Source organism: Hemiscyllium ocellatum, chromosome 20 (assembly GCF_020745735.1).
Source record: "Hemiscyllium ocellatum isolate sHemOce1 chromosome 20, sHemOce1.pat.X.cur, whole genome shotgun sequence".
Taxonomy (NCBI): Eukaryota; Metazoa; Chordata; class Chondrichthyes; order Orectolobiformes; family Hemiscylliidae; genus Hemiscyllium; species Hemiscyllium ocellatum.
In genome coordinates, this window is record NC_083420.1 from 61,912,850 (window position 1) to 61,938,634 (window position 25,785).

General features: G+C 41.5%; 1 protein-coding gene across 2 annotated transcripts in view; it reads left to right on the plus strand.

Annotated features, from left to right (window-relative positions):
* Window positions 1–25,785, plus strand: part of znf598 (zinc finger protein 598) — a 65,678-nt gene that overhangs the window by 23,930 nt on the left and 15,963 nt on the right. For both annotated transcript variants that reach the window (XM_060840927.1, XM_060840929.1), the window contains exons 6-10: window positions 1,705–1,804; window positions 5,567–5,751; window positions 12,035–12,113; window positions 17,406–18,142; window positions 25,119–25,269. In XM_060840927.1, coding sequence (XP_060696910.1) covers window positions 1,705–1,804; window positions 5,567–5,751; window positions 12,035–12,113; window positions 17,406–18,142; window positions 25,119–25,269 — 1,252 coding nt within the window. The remainder of the gene's footprint in view (window positions 1–1,704; window positions 1,805–5,566; window positions 5,752–12,034; window positions 12,114–17,405; window positions 18,143–25,118; window positions 25,270–25,785) is intronic.

Genomic DNA, 25,785 nt, shown 5'->3' on the forward strand with positions numbered 1-25,785 from the left:
GCCATTGGCAGATAGGATCAAGGCACATGAGAAGTCATTGGCGGATAGGATCAAGGAAAATCCAAAGGCTTTCTATAGGTATATCAGGAATAAAAAATGACTAGAGTAAGGTTAGGGCCAATCAAAGATAGTAGTGGGAAATTGTGTGTGGAGTCAGAGGAGATAGGAGGAGCGCTAAATGAATATCTTTTTTCAGTGTGAATATTGACAAGAAATAATGTTGTCAAGGAGAATACTTTGGGAAACGGGCTACTAGGTTAGATAGGATTGAGGTTCACAAAGAGAAGGTGCTAGTAATTCTGGAGAGTGTGTAAAAAAAAAAACAGATAAGTCACTGGGGCTGGATGGGATTTATCCTAGGATTCTCTGAGATGCCAGGGAGGAGGTTGCTGAGCCTTTCGCTTTGATGTTTATGTCGTCATTGTCCACTGGAATAGTGCCAGAAGATTGGAGGATAGCAAACATTGTTCTTATGTTCAAGAGGGGGAGTAGGATAGCCCTGGGAATTATAGACCAGTGAGCCTTACTTCAATTGTGCATAAAGGATTACAATTACATTTATAATCAAGGTTTGTGCGAAGATTTGTAGCTCAGGTGCTCGTTGTTGTGGTTCTGTTCGCCGAGCTGGAAGTTTTTGTTGCAAACGTTTCGTCCCCTGGCTAGGCGACATCATCAGTGCTCTGGAGCCTCCTGCGAAGCACTTCTTTGATCACACATCCACAAACTCCATCAACAAACACATCGACCTGGACCCAATATACCAACCACTACAGCGGACAGCTGAAACTGACACCCGGAAGCGGCAAGGACAGACCACTATAAGTACCGGAAGAAACATCAAAGAAGCGCTTCGCAGGAGGCTCCAGAGCACTGATGATGTCGCCTAGCCAGGGGACGAAACGTTTGCAACAAAAACTTCCAGCTCGGCGAACAGAACCACAACAACATTTATAATCACTTAGCGAGGTATAAGATGATTAGAGCTAGTCAACATGCTTTTGAGGAGGGTAGGTTGTGCCTCACAAATGTTATTAAGTTCTTTGAGAAGATGGATGAGGGTAAAGTGGTTGATGTTGTGTATATGGATTTCATTAAGGCGTTTGATAAGGTTCCCCACAGTCAGCTATTGCACAAGTGCAGATGCATGGGATTGAGGGTGCTTTAGTGGTTTGGATAAGAAATTGGCTATAAGGGCGTGGTGGTTGATGAAATGTTCATCCTGGAATCCTGTTCCTAGTGTTGCACGTAAGGATCTGTTTTGGATCCACTGCTCTTTTTCGTTAGAGGGAAGGAGGTTTAGAGGTGACTTAATTGAGATATACAAGATAATAAGAGGGTAGGATAGGGTGGACAGTGCGAGCCTTTTTCCCGGAAGGTGATGGCTAGCACTAGGGGGCATAGCTTTAAATTGAGGGGTAGTACATATAGGACCGATGTCAAAGGTAGTTTCTTGGAGAGTAGTAGGGGCATGAAAGACACTCTCTGCAACAGTTGTAGACTTGCCAACTTTCAGGGCCTTTAAATGGTCATTGGATAGTTATATGGATGAAAGTGGAATAGTGTAGGTTAGATTGGCTTCAGATTGGTGCAGGTCGGTGCAACATTGAGCGCCGAAGAGCCTGCACTGTGCTGTTCTATGCTGTAATGTATCTCGGGGATTTCGTATTGCAGAGAGTAACAGTTGCATTTTGCATTTTACTGCAGGCATGGTGAGTGGAGAGGATTATGAAGAAGTGGATAGATTGAATAGAAGGGGTGGCCAAAACAGAGGACAAAACCGCAGAGGCAGATGGAAGTACACCAGGTATGTATAATAGTTGAGAACCATTTCTGATTAAAGTTTCACCTTTCATGAAAGTCTTGAGAGTAAATATACAACTTATTGCTGTCATTTTTAACATTTTTATGAAGATCTGTAGCTTAGATTGTGGTTGGAGTTGTTGGTTGGTTCTCTGAGCCGGTTGATTTTTTTTGTTTGCAATGATGGACAGAACCGTATAAATTCTGAGCAGATCACCCCAACAGTACTTCATTCAGAGGCTGCACAGCACTGGAGATGTCACCTAGAAGGGGGTAATTATAGCTGTAATTTCAAAGTGTTGCTGTGTTCTCTGTACCACCTATGCTCAGTAGGATCACTGTGGTGCACTGCAGAAGTTCACCAAAGATGCTTATACAGTACCCTCCAAACCCACAACCACTTCTATCTAGAAGGCAGCAGCTATATGGGAACATTGCTATGTGCATTTTCCATTCCAAACTACTGCTTCTTCACTGTCGCTGGGTCTTGATCCTAGAATTCTCTCGAAGAGCATGGGAACTGCAGTGAAGCTGACATCGTCACAGCACGGAAACCAGTTCGTGCTGACCATAATCCGAAATTAAACTAGTCCCACTTGCCTGTGTTTGGCTCCTATCCATCCAAACATTTCTTATTCATGTACTTATCTAAGTGTCTTTCAAATGTAACTCACATCTAGCACTTTCTCTAGAAGACCAATGTGAGATGATCCATTTTGGAAGGTCAAGTGCAAATGAAAATTGTACAGTAAATGGCAGAACCTTTAGGAGTATTGACATGCAGAGAGATCTGGCTGTGCACGTCTACAGATTAATGAAGGTGGGAGCACAGGTAGAGAAGCTAGTTAAAAAGACCTATGACATGCTCACCTTCATTGCAAGGTGAATTGAATATAAGGATAGGCAAGTTATGCTGCAGCTTTTGTAGAATCCCTATAGTGTGGAAACAGGCTATTTGGCCCAACAAGTCCACACTGGCTCTCTGAAGGGTATCTAACTCAGACACATTCCACTATCGTATTACCACACATTTCCCATGAATAATGCACCTAACCTACACATCCCTGAGCACTATGGGCAATTTAACATGGCCAATTCACATAACCTGCACATCATTTGACTGTGGGAGGAAACCAGAGCACCAGGAGGAGACACATGCAGACATGGGGAGAATGTCTATCTATGTGGAGTTTGCACAGTCACCTGAGGCTGGAATCTGGTCCCTGGTGCTGAGGCAGCAACCCTTCAGCCATACTTGGGATATTGCATGCTGGTTTGGTCACTGCACTACCAGAAGGATGTGGATACTTTGGAGAAGGCATGGTGGCACAATGGTTAGCACTGCTGCCTCACAGCGCCAGAGACCCGGGTTCAATTCCTGCCTCAGGCGACTCTGTGCGGAGATTGCACATTCTTCCAGTGCCTGTGTGGATTTCCTCCCACAGTCCAAAAATGTTCAGGTTAGGTGAATTGGCCATGATTATTCGCCCGTAGCGTAAATGTAGGAGTATGGTATATGCTTCGGTGGGTCGGTGTGGACTTGTTGGGCCGAGGGGCCCGTTTCCACACTAAGTAATCTAATCTGGAAAAGAAAGGTTTACCAGGATATGGGGGATTTTGGCCATCAAGAAAGTAAGGATAGACAGTTTGTTTTCACACAATGCAGGTGGTTGGTTGAGGTTTGGCTTGATAGAAGTTTATAAGATTGCGAATGGCATAGATAGAGTGGATGTATGAAGCATTTTCCCAGGGTGGAAAGGTCAATTGAGGTTTGGGGCAGGAGGGGTGTGGAGGAGGAGGAATTTTTAAGAGACGTGCAAGACAAGTTTTTTTTTCTCTGAGGGTGGTGAGTACCTGGAATGTGTTTCCAGAGGTGGTGGTGGAAACAGACACAATAGCAGCATTCAAGAAGCACCTGGGCGAACACGTAAGTAGGAAGGGAATAGAGGGCTATGGATCCTCTAAGTGAAGGGAGTTTTAGTATGAAAGGCAAAATATGTTGGCACAGACTTGGAGGGCTGATGGGCTTATCCTTATGCTGTGTTGTCCATTGTTCATTCCACACAGGAGCCACTTTTTTTTTTAAAAGAAGTTGCCCCTCGTCATTTTTTTGGTAAATCTTTCTCCTATCACCTTAAAGATATGCCCCCATGTCTGTAAATTCCCACCCTAAGGAAAAGACACCTGCCATTCGCCTTATCTCTACCCCTCATGTCTTTATGAACCTCTAAGGTTATCTCTCAACATCGTATGTTCCAGTGAAAAATGTCCCAGCCTATCCAGCCTGTCCTTATAACTCAAAACTTCTATTCCTAGTAACACCCTGATAGGTCTCTTCTGAGCCCTCTCCAGCATAGTAATATCCTTCCTATTACAAGGCAACTAGAACTAGGTGCATTATTTAAGAAGAGGCCTCACCAAAGTCTTGTACAATCTCAACATGCTCCAAGATCTGAGCAATGAAAGCAAGCATGTAAAACACCTTCTTAATCATCCTATTTCTGTTATGCAAACTTCAAAGAATTATGAACCTGAACCCCTAGGTGTCTCTGTTTTACAACATTATCCAAGGCCCTACTTTTAATTGTATAAGCCTTGCCTTTGTATTGCATCTTGGTAAAACAGAATGACAACTGTTAGTCGCGTTTTCATTCTCTTATTGGTTGTGAAATATATATACCAAGTTTTTATTTTTGCGCCATTCTTGAGATAGTAGGAGTGTTGTTTCTTTTATTGTCACGTCTTAATACGTTTCATAGTCATAGAGTTTGTTTCATCATTTCCGTTACATTCCGAAGCTTAGATATTGCCCAGCAAAAGTTCATCGCTTCACAAAGTTGCTTGATTAAATGATCAGTGCTGGCTCTTACCTTTTTATTGATTCATACAGTATTTGTTCAGCAGTGTACACTACCTTGCCCCAGATCACTTTTAGACTGTTTTAGATTAGATTAGATTAGATTACTTAGTGTGAAAACAGGCCCTTCGGCCCAACAAGTCCACACTGACCCGCTGAAGCGCAACCCACCCATACCCTACATTTACCCCTTACCTAACACTATGGGCAATTTAGCATGGCCAATTCACCTGACCCGCACATCTTTGGACTGTGGGAGGAAACCGGAGCACCCGGTGGAAACCCATGCAGACACGGGGAGAATGTGCAAACTCCACACAGTCTGTCGCCTGAGTTGGGAATTGAACCAGGGTCTCAGACGCTGTGAGACAGCAGTGCTAAGCACTGTGCCACCGTGCCGCCCACATAGTTTTGCTCATAGTTTTAAACCCTGATCAATAGCTTCTCAGGTTTTCCTCCTGTGGTTGCTACACTTCAGATGCTGATTTGTCTATTCTATATGTTGCATTTATCTCTGTGGTCCTCTCACTGCCACAGCCAATGTGATCCTTAAGACAGCTGAAACTAGTATCATCTGGAAGGCCAAGGGCAGCAGATATAGGGAGACATCACCACCTGCATCCCCCCCCCAAAAGCCACCTGTGATCCTGATTTGGAAAAAATATGGCCATTACTTCAAGGTTACTGGGTCAGAATCCTGGAACTCCTTCCTAATGGCATTATGTACTGATAGCAAAAAGGCAGGAAAGGTTCAAAAAGCCAACTCAGCACTACCACCGGCAAGTATAACTCAGGTTGGGTAGTAAATGCTGTCACAGTCAGTGACATTCAGATAGCATGGATGATTTTTTTTTTAACTGTATAATTAATTCATCTGCTTTGTAACTGACTGGTACTTTTGGTTTCTAGGGAGGAGGAAGATCGGGATGTTGCTGCCGCTGTTCGTGCATCTATAGCAGCACAAAGACAAGAGGAAAAGAAGCAAGCAGCTTTGAAAAAAGAAACCGATGATAGTAAAAATAACCAGAGTGAAAGGGAGATGGATGAAACTTGTAATGTGAAAAATGTGGTTCGGACATCCAATGAAATATCAGGTTTATATTAGCTTTGCTCCTATTTCCTATTGGGCACAGGCAAGAGAAGTTTAAGATATGTATGTGTTTCTGTTTCTGGTTTTGAATAAGCAGTACCATATAGAGATGTTACGACTGCTGTTGGGCCTAATGTTAACTGGGGTTGACCTGAAGGAAATATTATTGACTTAGATATTTACAGGAACTTGCAATTAATGACCAGTCCAGGGCTCTTGAATTCTATGACTAGCATGCCTGCCAATTCTCCGCCCCACCACCCCAAAAAAAAAACAAAATGAGCCCAATCACACAGGCAAGGTACAAGTCAGAATGGTCATGCAAATTTCCAACTGCACTCAGCAACCCTGATACTGTCTGGGACATAGCAGTCCACTTGATTAGCACCCCATCTGTCACCTTCCTCATTAATTTCCTCCTTGACCTGCACAGTGGCAAAAGCATTACCAAGTATGCTTCAACTCACCAAGGCTCCTTCAGTATTAGCTTCCAAACCTTTCGTCCCTAACACTTAAAATGACAAGGCAGCTGAGATGTGGCACATCATGGAATTTTCTCCTTTGGCCACACACTTATCATAGAATTTTATCACCATTGTTTTGCCGGGTACGAGGTAAATCTTGGCCAGCACTTGCTGCCTATCCCTAATTGGGTTAGATAGCAGTTAAGAGTCAGCTATGTTGCGATTTAGCATGTAGTCGCATCCAAGAAAAAGGAAGGATAGCTATATCCTTCACTAAAGGATATTAGTTAACCAGGTGGGTTTTTCCTAACAATTGACAATTGTTCTGTGGTCGTCATTGCACTCCGGTTTTAATTTAATTCAAATTTTACCATGTGTCATGAAGGAATTCAAACCTGGATTTCCAGAATATCTGCATTAATAACCTAGCAATAATGTCACTAGGCCATTGCCACTTCCCTGCAGAAATTCACAAAGGTAGTTCACTGCCTTTTTCCCAGGCAGTTTAAGGACAGGCAGTAAATAGTGAATTAGCCAATGGTGTTGAAATTCCATGAGCCAAAAACAACAAGATTTTTATGTTCTTGTAAAGTGTTTGCCTTGAAGTTTGAAGTTGTGAAAGTTTCTAAAGTGGCTAAAAGGATGGTTAACTCGCAGGTCATGGACTAACTGTTTATGAAACTGTTTTGGCATGAGAAAGACTCCAGTTTCTTTAATTTGGACTTGTGGGGTGACTTATTTGGAAGAATGTCATTAGTTGAATATGTTCTGACTGGGTTACTCGGTATCAGTGCTCCATAATAGGGACACCTTTTCACTTTTGGATTTCGTCCTGAAGAGCAGGAAAAATTGCGATTCTACATGCCTGTCTACAAGGATTGCAATACTCCTGGAAGTCCCATTTTCTTTCTTGCAAATTAACAAATACTGGCTCTGAAAGTAAAAACTCTAATTATGACAAGTAGTAGCAACCTAACTGATGTATAGTATCTGAACTGGTTAACAGTTACAGGAAAATTGTTAAATCAATTTGTAAATTGAATGTAGTGTTAAAAATGAGATGAGTTTTATATTGCAGATTTCTATCTTTTGGTTCTCCACTGGTGACTGGAGTGACACCAGTAGTGGGGTTCTCCAGTTTGTTTTCATCTAATGTCAGTCTTGAAGTGGAAGCAAATTAAACAAACTGATGTTGGAGAATTGCATTAAACATCTTGGTTTTGAATTTAAATGGTAGAATTCCTTTGAGATCCATAAGCCTGTAAGATGTGTGCCTATCGAGTCTACTCCACCATTCAAAGATACGGCTGATCTGATAATCCTCTATAATTAAAAATCTATCTGATTGGTGAATTCAGTGACTCAGCCTTGACAGTCCTCTGCAGTAAAGAATTCTACAGGTTCACTTCTATCAACAAAAACCCTCTCTTAACTCCTAGTCTGCAATTATGCCTTCAGGTCTTAGACTTTTCTGGAAGCAGACAAATAGCCTCTCAGCATCCATCCTGTCAAGCTCTATCTGTCATGTTTCAATAATGCCTACTCTCATTCTCAACTTTAGTGAGTCTAGGCCCAAACTACTTAACCTCCTTTCATTGAATCCTTGTTGAGTAGGATTTTATGTAGTAAACCATCTGAGCTGCCCCCAATGTCAGTATTTCTTTCAGTAGATAGAGATCAAAACTTTTCACTATTCCAGATGTTATCTGACTAGTGCCTTTAATAATTCTAGCAAGACCACCTACTTTATATTTCATTCCCTTGAAATAAAAGTCAGTGTTCCGTTTGTCTTCCTAAAAAATACACAACTATCTTTTTGTGATTATTGTGTGAGAATTAATGTTCCCTCGCAGCTGCACTGAGGTTGAGTTTGCTGAGGTTGCCTTTCAATGTGCTGGTGCAGATTCTAGCATTGGCTTCTAGTTTTGGAAGTTGCTATTGCATATGAATCTCAGACAATTTTAAAAAAATGCTTGTGGGTAAATGCCCTTTGTACTGCATGTTTCTGCAGTCTTTCCTTATTTCAATAATATTCAGCTCCTCTATTCTTCCTGTAGAAGTGCATAACCTCATTTTCTGACATTATATTCCATTTACCCAGTTTTGTCCACTCACTTAACCTGCTCAAATTATTCTGCATCACTGGGTAGTGTGCTGGAAATAAAGTCCTGCTGACCTCTGTCATGACAAAAGTTAAATATTTTTAAAAGTGCACAACTTTCCCTAATTTAGCTGACTTTTACACCCATCTGAGATATTGTGGGCCATCAGAATCATTCTGTAACACAATCTGGATTCTCATGGCTGGCATATCCCTCTCTACAATTACCGTCTATCCAGGGAATGAACCCTGCTGCAACAAAGTATGCAAGAGAGTACACCTTGAAGCGACATGCCAGCCTTGTGAAGCAGTTATGAACTGTTTGGTAAAACTTTACCAAGTAAAAATCGAATCCCTCATTACCTCATCCCTCACACAATGCTCCATTACCAACCCCCTCAAAAAAGTTCTATCTTTCTCTCAGTTGTTGCCACACCTGAATTTCTTCACTTTACAGGGTTTTTGAGATTTTTTTTGACTCCTGTACTGGTCAGAATCTGCTCCTCAGTCTTCATTCTCTGGTGTCTTGCAGGTTTGCAGGAGGCACAAGGGAGCCGGTCATACTTATAGTAAGATCTCTGACTTAACAATTTTAAAAACACAGTTTAAATCATCTGCAGAATGAAAGGAAGGTTCTTCAGACTTGATCTAACTTTTACTGCAGAATACAGCAGGTTCTCCTGAGCTGAGACCCCTGATGGCTTCTCTTTATCTTCACAGCCCCAGGCTGTTCACCTACCTGAGAATGCATCATATTGTTGGCAAGCCGAAGGCCATTGTTGTCATCCTTGGCATGTCATCATAAATGCTCCCTTGTGTACAGCCTGATCAGCTTTCTGTTTGTACATAACCCACCAGCTTTAAATACAGCACTTCAAATACTGCTTGAACATGCAGCTATGGAAACTGTGCTTGCAACAGGTTCCAAGTTACTTACTTAAGTAAAAAATGAGGTCTGCAGATGCTGGAGATCACAGCTGCAAATGTGTTGCTGGTCAAAGCACAGCAGGTTAGGCAGCATCTCAGGAATAGAGAATTCGACGTTTCGAGCTGATGAAGGGCTTATGCTCGAAACGTCGAATTCTCTATTCCTGAGATGCTGCCTAACCTGCTGTGCTTTGACCAGCAACACATTTGCAGCCAAGTTACTTACTTGCAAACCATGTGGCAGTCTTTAGTTTTTGAAGCCATTCTTTCTTCTTAATAGTTCATAATTAAATAGAAAAATCTCTCTGCATACTTTTATCCTCACTAATTGCTTTCTCACCTATTTTCTTCATCCACAAAATTGGCTTTGGCACATACATTTCCCTCAGCCAAATACTTGGATATTGGAAGTAAGTTTAGCCCCAGCTGTGTGGTACTTCACTAGTTGCAGGTTGCTATCCTGAAAATGCCCACTTTATCCCAACTCTCTTCTATTAGTTAACCAGTTTCTGTGCATTCTGATATATTCCTCTCAATACCATGGGCTGTTGGGTTATATAGATTTATTAGATTAGATTCCCTCAGTTCAGAAACAGGCCCTTCAAGTCCACCTGACACTCCAAAGAATAACCCACCCAGACCCATTCCCCTACTCGTGCACCTATCACTACGGGCAATTTAGCATGGCCAATTCACCTGACCTTTGGACTGTGGGAGGAAACCGGAGCACCCGGAGGAAACCCACGCAGACACTGGGAGAATGTAGGCCAATTAGCCTAACCTCGGTTGTTGGTAAAATTCTAGAATCCATCATTAAGGATCAGGTTTCTAAATTCTTGGAAGAGCAGAGTCGGATTAGAACAAGTCAACATGGATTTAGTAAAGGGAGGTCGTGCCTGACAAACCTGTTGGAATTCTTTGAAGAGGTGACAAGTAGGTTAGACCAGGGAAACCCATGGATGTGGTCTATCTAAACTTCCAAAAGGCCTTTGATAAGGTGCCACACGGGAGGCTGCTGAGCATGGTGTTCGAGGTGAGCTACTGGTATGGATTGAGGATTGGCTGTCTAATAGAGAGTTGGGATAAAAAGTTCTTTTTCAGAATGGCAGCCAGTGACAAGCGGTGTCCCGCAGGGTTCAATGTTGGGGCCGTAGCTGTTCACGTTATATATTTAATGATCTGGATGAAGGGACTAGGGGCATTCTAGCTAAGTTTGCCGATTATACAAAGTTAGGTGGACAAGCAGGTAGTACTGAGGAAGTGGGGAGACTGCAGAAGGATCTAGACAGTTTGGGAGAGTGGTCCAGGAAATGGCTGAAGAAATTCAATGTGAGCAAATGCGAGGTCTTGCACTTTGGAAAAAAGGATACAAGCATGGACTACTTTCTAAACGGTGAGAAAATTTGTAAAACCAAAGTACAGAGGGATCTGGGAGTGCTAGTCGAGGATTCTCTAAAGGTAAACATGCAGGTTGAGTCTGTGATTAAGAAAGCAAATGCAATGTTGTCATTTATCTCAAGAGGGTTGGAATATAAAAGCACCGTTGTACTACTAAGACTGTATAAAACTCTGGTTAGGTCCCATTTGGAGTACTGTGTCTAGTTTTGGTCCCCACACTTCAGGAAGGACTTACTGGCACTGGAGCGTGTCCAGCGGAGATTCACACAGATGATACCTGGAATGGTAGGTCTAACATACGAGGAACGGCTGAGGATCCTGGGATTGTATTCATTGGAGTTTATAAGGTTAAGGGGCGATCTAATAGAAACTTACAAGATAATACATGGCTTGGAAAGGGTGGACGCTAGGAAGTTGTTTCTGTTAGGTGAGCAGACTAGGAACCGTGGACACACCCTTAGAATTAGAGGGGGTAAATTCAAAACAGAAATGCGGAGACATTTCTTCCACCAGAGTGTGGTGGGCCTGTGCAGTGGAGGCCAGGATGCTGAATGTCTTCAAGGCAGAGATTGATAAATTCTTGATGTCACAAGGAATTAAGGGCTATGGGGAGAATGCGGGTAAGTGGAGTTGAAATACCCATCAGCCATGGTTGAGTGGCGGAGTGGACTCGATGTGCCGAATGGCCTTACTTCCACTCCTGTGTCTTATGGTCTTAATGTACAAACTCTATGCAGACGGTCGCCCGAGGCTGGAATCGAACCCGGGTCCCTGAGCCGTCTTGCCACCCCAATGTTTGTGTGATTTCGTATTTGAACACTGTTTGACCCTGAATATTAACCTTTTAATGTTTTTTTTATTTGAAGAAACATAGAAAATGGGAGGCTTTTCATCCTTTCAAGACTGCTCTGTTGTTCAAAATGTTCATTAAACGCTTCCTACTCTGTCTCCATATCGTTTTTATCTCTTCAGCCCTAAGATCTTGATCAATTCCTTGAAAACATTGTGTTTTGATTTTAACTACTTTCTGTGGCTGTTTCCATAAACTTACCCCAATCGAGGTGGAGAAATGTCTCCTCATCTCGGTTCTAAATGGTTTACCCCATATTCTTAAACTGTGACCCACATTTCTAGACTTCCTGATCACTGGGAACATCCGTCCTCTGTTCACTCTGTCTAACTACGTGTGAGTTTTATAGGTCTCTTCCCTTCCATAAAGTGGCTAACGTTACATTTGTCCACACTATACTGGACAGTGACTGACTTGACCAGAATGCTGACTTTGTGTAACATTATATACTATAACCGTTAGAGCACAGCAATAGCCATTGTTGGATTTATTGCAAATATTGCTTCACTATCAAAGTGTGAGTAAGCTGGATCTAATTTGTCTTAAGGCACCAAAGAGGCTGTTAAAGGTTCTTCAAAACAAGAAAATCTCCAAACAGTGGCCACGACTGCTGTGTCTAACCCAAGGTACGGTATGATTGTTACATATTTCGCTAAATGACTTTTTTTTTTGTTGCCAGTGGTATATAATTCAGATGCTTTCTGCACAGATTCCAAAGTGGCTTTATTTTGGTTTAAGTTTATGAAACACCAAAATCCTGTAGATTAGCAACAATGAGACGACTTCTGTTTTCAAATAAAAGTTGAAAAGGTGGAGCTCCAAACTAATTTTGTCAGCTATGTAATTTGAGTTTTTAAGTTGCTAATTTTATCTGTTGTTGACTGGACATTTTTGCAGGTGGGAATCCATACACGGTTGTTTTGTAATGAGTGGCGAATATTTTTGAACTTTTATGGATAGTGCTGACTATGCTATACAGTTTTGTATTTCTATACTTTGGTTCCAGTATTTAAAATGAGACAAATTTTGTTAAACAATAGAACTATTAAAATTCAAACTATTTGAATAAATAACAAAGTGAACAGAAAATAGGTGGAGGACAGTTGACCCATTGATTGCTTTTAAGCAGGATCATGGCTGGTCTTGTGTCTCGATGCCACACTCCCAATCTTTCCCCTTGTCCCTGATGCCTTAAGCCTCTTCCAGATATTTTGTTTTCTTTGAATATGTTATTTGGAGAGTGAGAGCCTAATGATGTTATCACTGGACTATTGGTCTAAAGACCCACGTAGTTTTCTGAAGAGCCGAGTTCAAATTTCACCGAGATAAAAAGTGGAATTTGAATTCAATAAAATTCTGGAATTAAAAGTCTAATAATGACTGCAAATCCATTGGCAATTATTGGAAAAATGCATCTGGTTTACTAATGTCCATTTTAGGGAAAGAAACTGCCATCTTTTTTATTATTAGATTCGATTACTGCAGTTTGGAAACAGGCCCTTCACAAGTCCACTCCAAAGAGTAACCCACCCAGACCCATTTCCCTCTGGCTAATGCACCTAACACTATTGGCAATTTATCATGGCCAATTCACCTGACCTGCACATCTTTTGGATTGTGGGAGGAAATTGGCGCACCTGGAGGAAACCCACGCAGACACTGGGAGAATGTGCAAACTCCACACAGACAGTTGACCAAGGCCGGAATTGAACCTGGGACCCTGGCGCTGTGAGGAAACAATGCTAGGCACTGTGCCACCCCCAGCAACCCCCTGGTGTTGCTGGCTGGCCAGCATTGATAGCTCATCCCTATTTGCCCTTGAGAAGGTGGTGAGCTGCCTTCCTGAATCACTGTAGTTCACTTGCTGTGAGTTGACCCACAATGCTGATAGGGAGGGAATACCAGGATTTTGACCCAATGACTGAAGGAGTGGCAGTAAATTTCCGAGTGAGTAGTATGGAGGGGAACTTGCAGGTGGTTGTGTTCCCAAGTACCTGCTACCCTTGTCCTTCTAGAAGGAAGTAGTTGTGGGTTTGGCAGATGCTTTCTAAGGATCTTTGGTGAATTTCTGCAGTGTATAGAACATAGAACAGTACAGCACAGAACAGGCCCTTCAGCCCACGATGTTGTGCCGACCCTTGATCCTCATGTGAGGTCAACCTAATGTCCGAACTCTCAAGTTTCTGTGACCATATGTATGTCCAGCAGTCTCTTAACTATCCCCAATGACCTCGCTTCCACAACTGCTGGCAACACATTTCATGCTCTCTCAACTCTCTGCGTAAAGAACCTGCCTCTGTTTCCGCCAAACAGCTTAAAACAATAACCCCTCGTGTTAACAATTTCTGCCCTGGGAAAAAGTTTCTGGCTATCTTGTAGATGATACACATTGATGCTACTGAGCGCTGGTGGTGGAGGGATTGAATGTTTGTAGATGTGCCAATCAAGCGTGTTGTTTTGTTCTGGATAGTTTCGAGCTGCTTGAGTGTTATTGGAGCTGCACCCATTCAGGCAAGTGGGAAGTATTCCATCATACTCCAGACTTTTGTCTTGTAGATGGTGGATAGACTTTGTCAGGAAATGAATTACTCACTGCAGTATCCCTAGACCCTGACTTGTTCTTGTAGCCACCTAGTTTATGTGGTGCGTCCAGCTGAGTTTCTGGTTAACGATAACCAAGGATGTTGACAGTGGGGTAATTCAGTGCTGGTAATACCGTTGAATGTCAAGGAGTGTTGTTTAGAGTGTCTCTTATTGGTGATGGTCATTGCCTGGCATTTGCGTGGTGCAAATGTTACTTGATACTTGTTGACCCAAGCCTGGATATTGTCCAGATCTTGTTACGTTTGAGCATGGACTGCTTCAGTATCTGAGGATTCTGGATTAGTGGTGCTGGAAGAGCATAGCAGTTCAGGCAACATCCAAGGAGCAGCGAAATCAACGTTTTGGGCAAAAACCCTTCATCAGGAATGCCCGAAACGTTGATTTTGCTGTTCCTTGGATGCTGCCTGAACTGCTGTGCTCTTCCAGTATCACTAATCCAGAATCTGGTTTCCAGCATCTGCAGTCATTGTTTTTACATCAGTATCTGAGGAGTCATGAGTGGTGCTGAACACTTCACAATCATTTGTGAACGTCCCCAGTACTGACCTTGGGTGGTAGGTGCCTGGAACACGTTGGCAGCAGAGGTAGTAGAGGCAGGCATGGTAGGTTCATTTAAGATGCATCGGTTCAGATGCATGAGTAGGTGGAGAGTAGAGGGATACAGATACTTAGGAATTGGGCGATAGGTTTAGCCAGTGATTTGGATCAGCTCGGGCTTGGAGGGCCGAAGGGCCTGTTCCTGGGCTGTAAATTTTCTTTAATCTTTGCTCTTGTGTTAGAGGGATGGTCATTGATGAAGCAGCTGAAAATTGTTGGGCCGAGGACACTACCCTGAGGGACTCCTGCTGAGATGACTGACGCTCCACAACCACAAACATCTTCCTTTATGTCAGCTATGACTCTAACCAGATAGTGTTTTCCCCCGATACCCATTGAAACCAGCTTTGGCAGAGCTCCTTGATGTCATACTTGGTCAAATGCGGCCTAGATGTCAAAGGCTATCACACTCACCTCACCTCTAGAATTCAGCTGTTTTGTCCATGTTTGAACCAAGGCTGTAACGAGAGTAGGAGCTGAGTGATCCTGGCAAAACCCAAACTGGGCATCACTGAGCAGGTATTGCTTGCTTGCAGGTCTGGTCTGATTTACATGTGACTGCAGACCTATAACAATTTGGTTGACTCTTAACTGCCCTCTGAGTAATTAGCTCACAACATCCTAATCCCATTAGTGAATTTTTTAAAAAATCAGTGATTTGGCCTCTACAGCCCTCAGTGATAAGACAATTGCACAGGTTCAACAATGAGTGAATTTCTCAAATATCTATCTGAAATAACTGCAGTGTATCCTGATATTATACTTGCGTTGAACCCTCAACAAGATGTTATGATTTTCTTTGCTTTATGGGTGTCACTGATAAGGTTAGCCTTTTTTGCCTGTCCCTGAATGTCGTTGAACTGAGTGGTGTGGATGTCAGAGGGCCATTAAGAATCAATCATATTGTTGAGGGTTTGGAGTTACATCTAGTCGAGACCAGGTAAAGATGGGAGATTTATTTCCCTAAAGAGCATTATTTAATCAGATGGGATTTGTAATTATATTTAAATTCCGGATGTATCAACTAAAATGAAAATTGGCTATCTTAGTATTTGATCTGATGTTCCTACAACATTAGCTTGGGTGACTAGTGTAACAGTTAAATTAGGAGTTTTATATCCATGTATGCCAGGTGCTGTGGGTTGCTTGCAGAACCACACTTATTATGAGATCTCTATTATTTCCCTTAATAAGCAAAAATATATCTCAGGGCTCTGGGAAGTTTTAAACAGCTGTTCTCAGAAGTAAAACTTACATTTACCATCTCTAAATTGTGGGTGCTTTCTGTTTTTGTAATAATACTTCAAGGTTTATTACTGGCTTTTTTTTTTGGCACAGTCCACCCTGACCATGTTCTCAAAATAAACTAGTTCCACTTGCCTGCATTTGGCCCATATCCCTCCAAACTTATCCAAATGACTTCTAAATGTTGTAACTGTATATGCATCCACTGCTCCTCTTCTCTCCCCCCGCTCCCCACTCCCCCCATTCTTTTCACGCATGAGCCACTCTATATTTTGAAAAAAGGTTTGTTTTGAATCTTTCCCCTCACCTTAAAAGTATGCCCCCTAGCTTTGAACACTCTCACCCTAAGGGAAATACCCTTGCTATTCACTTTGTGTATGCCTCTCAAGATTTTATGAATGTCGATAAGGTAACCCCTCAACTTCCTGAGCTGTACTGAAAGAAGTCTCAGCGTCTCCAGCCTCTCCTTATAACTGAAGCCCTCCATTCCTGGCAAAATGCTCGTAAATCTTTTCTGAACCTTCTCCACTTTAATAATATTCTTCCTAAGCAACTGTGCAGTGTACTCTGAAAAAGGCCTCACCAATATTCTGTACAACCTCAATGTAACATTCCAACTCCTGTACTGTAAGATCTGAGTAACAAAGTCAAGCATGTTAGTTGTTGCCTTACCCACCCTGTCTACCTGTGCCCCAAATTTCAAAGAAATAAGTACCTGAATCCCTAGGGGGTCTCTGTTCTACAGGACTACCCACAGCCTTATGGTAACTGTAAATGTATAAACTCTGCAGATTCTTCCACTAATTTCAAACTCTGCAACCTTCCATCTTCTGTGTCCTCACTGCATTCAGACTGAGATCTGCATTCCATTCAATGAACTATGAAGTTAGTTTTCTTACTCTCTCAACGAGCAGGGCTGTCCATCATTTACTTCATCTATGATTTAATGAATTGTATCCACACCAGATTTAAACTTCAACCACTGAGCTTGGTGGCTGAGTCCCTTTATATAGCTTTGATTTCCAAAGTTTCTAAGCAAAGGGGAAGGATCAGTTTCTTCTCGTTTGCATTGCAATTTTCAGTTTTCAGTTCAGCCAGATATTGAAGTTTCTCCATCTGCCTAGTTAGTGTTAGGTCTACAATTCAGACGTTTTAAAATGGAATAACATGCTGATTTCTTTGTTCACACTTTTTTGACTTCAGTTATTAAAAATGAGTTTTTCTAAAGATGGAAGTATACTCTAAAGTGTGTGAACCATTTGCAATAATGATATAACAATCACCTTTGTTGCATTGAACCATAGACAAACATCAAATGCAACATTACGTTTGAAGTCCTTCAAATTATTTAATTCTTATGGGATTTAATGAGAGAGGATTAATTATTTGGTGCAAATGGAAGGAATTTGATCAGTGGTTTAGATTTTTCCAGGCACACGCTTACCTACAATTCGTTTTCTTTCTTTTCACAGTTCTAATCATTTAGTTCCTGTTGGTTTAAATGAAGATGAATTTCCAAGCCTATCTGCTACAGCACATGTCAGTACCACAGGCCTTACTCCAACTTATACTTCTGCAGCCAAGAAAAATACCACTTTTCAGGAGGAGGACTTTCCTGCCCTTGTGTCTAAAATTAAACAACAAAAACCATCTACAGCTACATCTGGATCTGCGTGGACCACTGCTTCCGGCAAAAGTAGTTTTAAAACTGCCCATTCCAGTGGCAGCAGTTCTAATCAGACTGTTAAAAAATCTTTATCAACTCACGGTGCAAAAGCAAAAACTAAAGCTGCTTTAAAGTCTGATAATGAGGAAGAGGATGATGGCAGTGGTTTGACAACTCAAGAGTTCAGAAGTGCACCGACAATGCTAGATATTTCTTCTTTGTTAACAACTTCAGCGCAGACTGTTTGTAAAGTTGGTAAAAAGAAAAAGATAGGGGGTGAGAAACAAAATTCTTTTCCTGCTCTGGGTAGTGATACTGTAATAAATAAAGCTCAAAAGGAGAACGTTCCAGAAACTAAACAGAGTGCACCTGTTTCCAGTGTATTGAATGGTCACATTGACAAACTATGTCCTGAAAGTGCAAGTTTATGTACACTAAAGGAACCACCGGGTTTTAAGAAAATTGATGATGATCCAGGTCCTTTACATGAAGAAGATTTTCCTGCGCTTGGGAATGCAGCTATAACAAAAATGCCACCTCCAGGTAGGAATTTTAGAAATGCTAGACTAAGTTGAAATACATATGTCACGGTGTAAATACGTTGAAGTTGAAATGATTATTTTTGGTATTATTTTGAATGATTATTATAAAACAAAGACAGTACAGCAGCGAGACAGGCCCTTCGGCCTATCATGAATGTTTGACCAGGATGCCATTTTGAGCGTTTTTTTAAACTTGAAATTAAACTTGAGTATTGTAAAATGGAAGTCACTGCTAAAGATTAACAAGTTTGATTGAGGATATGGTGGTCTAAATTGTAGGAAAAATAAAGATTTTGGTAACATTTGCAATGGATTGCAGAAGATAAAAAGTACAGGATTACTTCAAGCTTCTAGTATTGTAATAATGTATTCACTACTCCCTCCATTTGTTTTACTTCCCTTTAAATTTATCCAAACTATGCACTTCACCCACTCCCAATGATAGTGAGTTCCACATTCTCAGCATTCTTTGGATGAAGAGGATTGTTCTAAATTCACCCTAGAAATTATTTGTTTGCTATCTTAGACTGGTGCTTTCTAGTTTATGGTCTCCCCCACAAGAGGAAACATTCTCTCTGTATCTATCTGTCAAACTTTTTATTTTAAAGACCATCTCAAATGTCTTTTGGAAAACATAGACATTTTAAAAAAATAAATGCAGACCTTTTGCATTTCTGGTCTCATCTTTTCAAGTTCTTTTGGTAACCTAGCCAACATCTGTATTCTTTTTGTAATATAATGACCTAGTGCTGGAATGGTATTGTGCTACGGTTTAACTTAAGCTCCTACTTTTCAATTTTATCCATTTAGATTTACAACTTTTGTTTTAAATTACAGCCTTGCTAGCCTGTGGTGCATCCTTTGGACCTCTCTTTGGTTTGCACTTGTCAAGTATTAAGTTGTCGAGCGCGGGAGCTGTGATTTACTAAAGAAGTTGAATCTTTTGTCAAGAGGAAGAAGACTTTTGTGTTAGGATGAGGTGTGATCGCTTAATTAGGCCACTTGAGAGTTACAAGTTACCCAGAAAAGATCTAAAGAGAGCTAAGAAGAGCCAGGAGGGGACATGAGAAATCATTGGCAGCGAGGATCAAGGAAAACCCTAAGGCTTTCTGTAGCTATATCAGGAATAAAAGAATGACTAAAGTAAGATTAGGACCAATCAAACATAATAGTGGGAAGTTGTCCATGAAGTCAGAGGAGATAGGGAACTCACTAAATGAATACTTTTCGTCATTATTCACACTAGAAAAAGACAACATGGTTGAGGAGAATACTGAGATACACGCTACTAGACAAGATGGGATTGAGCTGCATAAGGAGGTGTTAGCAATTCTGGAAAGTGTAAAAATAGATATGTCCCCTGGGCTGGATGGGATTTATTCTTATTCCCTGGGAAGCCAAGGACTAGATTGCTGAGCCTTTGGCTTTGATCTTTGTCGTTATTGTCTACAGGAATAGTGCCAGAAGACTGGAGGATGGCAAATGTTGTTCCCATGTTCAAGGAGTAGGACAGCCCTGGTAATTATAGACCAGTGAGCCTTACTTCAGTTCTGGGAAGACTGTTGGAGAGGGTTATAAGAGGGGAATTATAGTCGTCTAGAAAGGAGTAGTTTGATTAAGGATAGTCAACACGGTTTTCTGAAGGGTAGGTCATGCCTCAAACCCTTTTGAGTTCTTTGAGAAGGTGACCAAACAGGTGGATGAGGAGAAAGTGGATGATGTGGTGTATATGGATTTCAGTAAGATGTTTGAGGTTCTCCATGATAGGGTGTTGCAGAAACAAGCGGCATGGGATTTAGCGGTTTGGATCAGAAATTGGCTAGCTGAAAGAAGACAGGGTGGTGGTTGATGGGAAATATTCATTCTGGAGTTCAGTTACTAGTGGTGTATCGCAAGGATCTGTTTTGGGTCCACTGTTGTTTGTCATTTATATAACTGACCTGGATGAGGGCAGAAGAGGATGGTGTAATATATTTGTAGATGACAGTAACTTCAGCAGAATTGTGGATAGTAATGAAAGATGCTGTAGGTTACAGAGGGACGTAGATAAGCTGCAGAGCTGGGCTGAGAGGTGGCAAATGGAGTTTAATGCTAAAAAGTGAGGTAATTCACTTTGGAAGGAGTAACAGGAGTGCAGAGTACTGGATTAATGGTAAGATTCTTGGTATTGTGGATGAGCAGAGAGATCTGTGTCCAGGTATATAGGTCCTTGAAAGTTACCATCCAGGTTTATAGGGTAGCTAAGAAAGCATACTGTGTGCTAGATTTTATTGGTCGAAGGATTGAGTTTCAGAACAAGAAGATCATGCTGCAGCTGTACAAAACTCTGGTGTGGCCACATTTGGAGTATTATGTACAGTTCCAGTCACTGCATTATAGGAAGGATGTGGAAGCTTTGGAAAGGGTTCGCTGGAGATATACTACGATGTTGCCTGTTATGGAAGGAAGGTGTTACGAGGAAAGGCTGTGGAACTTGAGGCTGTTTTCGTTGGAGCGAAGAAGATTGAGAGGTGACTTAATTGAGACATATAAGATATAGTGGTTAGCACTGCTGCCTCACAGCGCCTGAGACCCGGGTTCAATTCCCAACTCAGGCGACTGACTGTGTGGAGTTTGCACGTTCTCCCCGTGTCTGCGTGGGTTTCCTCCAGGTGCTCCGGTTTCCTCCCACAGTCCAAAGATGTGCGGGTCAGGTGAATTGGCCATGCTAAATTGCCCGTAGTGTTAGGTAAGGGGTAAATGTAAGGGTATGGGTGTGGTTCGGCGGGTCGGTGTGGACTTGTTGGGCCGAAGGGCCTGTTTCCACACTGTAAGTAATCTAATCTAATCTTAAAAAAAAGATAATTGGAGGGTGGACAGTGAGAGCCTTTTTTTTGTCGGATGGTGATAGCTAGCCTGAGGGGACACAGTTTTAAGTTGAGGGGTGATGGATATAGGTCAGACGTCAGAGGTAGCAGGGGCATGGATCACACTACCTGCAAAAGTAGACGACTCGCCAACTTTAAGGGCATTTAAATGGTCATTAGATAGGCATATGGGTGAAAATGGAATAGTTTCACTTCTATCACTGTATTCTAACAGATGAAAGGCTTAACAATCAATTTTTCAATGTAAAATTTCAGTTACATCACATTGCAAATTTTTGCAATAAATTCTGTTACGATCGAGCCCTCCACAATCACCTGATGAAGGAGCATTGCTCTGAAAGCTAGTGTGCTTCCAATTAAACCTGTTAAACTATAACCTGGTGTTGTGTGATTTTTAACTCGTTTATTCTGGGTTATGACACATTCTGAAACAACCGTAGTGCAATCTGAAGTCCCATTTTCCAGTTACTGATTGAGTGATGAATTTCAGATATTGTAGCTACAAAATTACATTTTGAGAAGATTTATAGCTAAGGTTGAGGTTCTGGATGTAAGTTTGCTTGCTGAGCTGGAAGGTTCATTTTCAGACATTTCGTCACCATATTAGATAACATAAGTGAGCATCTAGTGAAGTACTGGTGTTGTGACCCGCTTTCTATTTTCTCAAGTTTTTTTCTTGGGTTGGTGATGTCATTTCCTGTTCTTTTTCTCAGTTTGGTAAATGGAGTCTAAGTTAATGTGTTTGTTGATAGACTTCCAATTGGAATGCCATGCTTCTAGGAATTCTCGTGTCTCTCTGTTTGGCTTGTCCTAGAATGGATGTGTTGCCCTTCCTCATCTGTATGTAAGCATACGAGTGATAGTGGGTCATGTTTTTCTGTGGCTAGTTGATCATGTATCCTGGTGGCTAGTTTTCTGCCTGTTTGTCCGAGATGTCTTTGTAGCGGAGAGTGGTGAGTGTTTCCGGACATGTGTTGTCTGCTTGTTTGGGTTTGTTGATGAAAAATCAGTGGACTGTGTTCATTGGGTACCCGTTCTTTTTGAATATCTATACAGCGTATTCAAAAAGAACGGGTACCCAATGATCACACTTTGCTGATTTCTCAGCAACAAACCCAAATAAGCAGACAAAATGCATCCAGATACCCTTTCCACTTTCCCCAATATCAAAGACATCTCAGAAATGACTGCCAGACTACTCAGACTTCTTGACGTCATGGTAGTCCACAAATCCACCAACACACTAAAACAGCAGCTAATAAACTTGAAAGACCCTATACAGACAACAAGCAAATGAACGTCACTTACAAAATACCTTGCAAGAACTGTAACAAACACTACATTGGACAAACAGGCAGAAAACTAGCCACCAGGATACATGAAAATCAACTGCCACAAAAGACATGACCCATTATCACTACTGTCCTTACATACACATGAAGAAGGACACTACTTTGACTGGGACAACGCATCCATCCTTGGACAAGGCAAGCAGGGAGATGCACGAGAATTCCTAGCTGCATGGTATTCCGACCGTAACTCTATCAATAAACACATTGACTTGGACACCAATTACCACCTTCTGAGAGAGAACAGGAAATGCCATCACCACAGGAAATGATGTCGCCAACCCAAGGAAACCTAAACAAATAAGTAGAAAGTGGGTCACAACACCAGTGCTTCACTGGAGGCTCACTGATGTTACCTAGTATGGTAATGAAATGTCTGAAAACGAAACGTCCAGCTCAGTGAGCAAACTTATATCCAGGAAATTACATCTCTGAATAAGGACATACATTTGACTTTTAGGAGGGGAACATGAGACTATCTGTTGCTGTCAGTTCAGAGTTTTGTATGGAAGTTTTTATGTGCTCCTATAATGTGTTAACTTGTTAAACAAATTGCTTGGACTTTGGATGATTTGGTTGCTGCTTTTTGTATTCAATGGTTGTGAGTTTGAATCCTAAAGAATTTTGTGAATGGTCTAGGCTACCATTCCAGTGAGGGTGCTAAGGGAATGGTTTATTAGCCTTCCACTGAAGTATTAAACCATGCCACTCTGGCCATTAGAGCCCAGGAACAGGCTCTTTGACCCGCCTAGCCTGGGTCGACCCAAATCCACTATCTAAACCTATCACCCAATTCCTAAGCATCTGTATCCCTCTGCTTCCCACCTACTCATGCATGTGTCCAGACTCATCTTAAATGAATCTGCCGTGCCTGCCTCTTCGACTCTGCTGGCAACGTGTTACAGGCACCTACCACCCTCCGTGTAAAGTACTTGCCGTATATATCCCTCTTAACCTTTTCACCTCTCACCTTGAATGTATATTGAATCCCTCACCTTGGAGGAAAATGCTTATCGCTATCTACCCTGTGTATACCCTTTATGATTTTGTAAGACCTCAATCAGGTCCGCCCTCCATTTCCTTTTTTCTAATGAAAACAACCCTACCTAGTCGACCTATCTTCATAGTTTGCACCTTCCATACCAGGCATCACCCTCGTAAACCTTCTCTGCACCCTCTCCAAAGCGTCACATCCTTTTGGTAATGTGGCAGCCCAGGACCGTACACAGTATTTTAAATGTGACCGAAGTAATGTCTTGTATAAGCTTAACATGACCAGCCAGCTCTTCTTCTCAATACCCCGATCGATGAAGGCAAGCATACCATATGCCTTCTTGACCACTCTATCCGTCTGTGCAGCCACCTTCAAGGTACAATAGACCTGAACTCCTAGCTCTCTCTGCTCATCAACTCTTCCCAAGGCTCATCTGTTAACAGTATAGTTTGCTCTAGAATTAGACTTCCCAAAATGCATCACCTCGTATTTGCCTGGATTGAACTCCATCTGCCACTTCTCTGCCCAACTCTCCAGTTTATCTATATTCTCCTGTATTCTTTGACAGTCCCCTATGCTTTCTGCTACTTCACCAATCTTCATGTCATCTGCAGACTTACTGATCAGACTAACAGTGTCCTCTTCCAGATCACTTATGTATATCACAAACAACAGTGTTCCAGCACTCGCCCCTGTGGAACACCAGTCACCTTTCTCCATTTCGAGAAACTCCCTTCAACTACTACTGTCTCCTGTTGTTCAACCTGTTCTTTATCCACCTAGCTAGAACACTCTGCACACTGTGACTTCACTTTCTCCATTGTTTCCCTTCTGACTCCCCCATGGTAAACTAATCAGTTGAGGCTTATCCTGTATGAAAAAAACTTTCCCCATGCTCTTGTTTCAAATGGTCAAATATAAGAAAGTGAATTAGTCATTCGTTTCATTAAGTGCAATTTAATGTTGATAAGATGGTGTTGTGTTTGCCTTCACACTGGCATTTCACACTATTTCATTAAAGTGAAACAGGCTTGGGTTGTTTCCAATGGCGTAGATGGATATCATATAAAATATGATGCGATGGTTCAAAAATCTTAGCTTCATTGCAATTAGCTATTGTGGGAGTCCCAACTCTGCCAATGCAGAGCTTGAAATAAGCAGTGATATTTGTGACCATGCTTTGGACTAGAAATGGTCAACAATGTTCAAAATCTTTAGTAGATTAGAAGGTTGTTTAAACTGTCTACCTTGCTGTTGACATCTCTTCAAAGGACATGTCACAAGAAATAGCAAGGCTCAAGTCTGCCATCATTTGAACAGTGCACTGCATTGTTTTAAAATGTGTTTTCAGGTTTGACATGGATATTCCTGATACTGTATGTAACCTTCAGCCATTTTAAAACTTGGGTCACTGAAATTCTATTTGTCAGAACTAAATGTTTCTAGTTAAATTGGAGCCATCTCTTTATGGACATGAGATTCTAAGGATTGTGTGCTGGAGAATGGGTAAGTGCTTGAATCAACATTTGGCAGCTAAAGAACTGCATGGAAATAAAAGTTTCTGACAAGGCAGGTGGGGCTTAAACACTATAGTGGTAAATGTGAAATTTGAGGCTCTGTGCTTGTGATTCAGTGGAGTGAGCTAATGAATTCTTTGCTTTTGATAATGCTAAATTGTAATGGTAACTAAGGTATTTTTTTTTGTTTAAGCAATTTAAAGTTTGAGCAAATTTTAGACATTTAATTCTGAATTTATTTTTTATCCAGGTTTTAACAACTTATTACCAGTGAAGAGCCCACCATCCAACCTTCCTCCTCCACCAGGATTGACTGCCCCTGTTAGTAAACCCCCTCCTGGCTTTACTGGTGTCCCTCTGAATTCAAACATCAGCGAGCCTATGATTCCAGCACCAAAACAGTATGTAAATTACTTTCCACTGAGGCAATTCTTCTGTTACCACTTGGTAATACAGGGGTTCAGTACTGGTGGATCTCCCTGTCAAAACAACACAATTAACTTTTAGTTCCTCAGTACTTTTGGCTGCTTCAAATTATCTGAATGTTTATAATGGGACTATTTACTGTAACTTTCACTGATGAAGACTGCGAACTATATTTTTAGTTATTAGTAGTATAGATGCAGGAATATTGGAGAAAAAAATCATTTTGTTGAAGCTTTTCATTAGGACATTTTGCAAGAGATATCAATCGAAGAGGAAAACCAGCATTTATACTGCGTGCAAAGGGAGTACTGATTGACTGGCAAATGGACTGTAGTTGATAAGACACATTACCATGGTGCATGCATCAGTTAAAAATTATTCTTCATGGTGATATAAATTATCACTCTTATGCGGTAGAAATATTGGATTTCCTCTTGAATTAGTATTCTTGCAAATTGTCCTGAAGTGAACCACATCTTGGTAAATTGGGC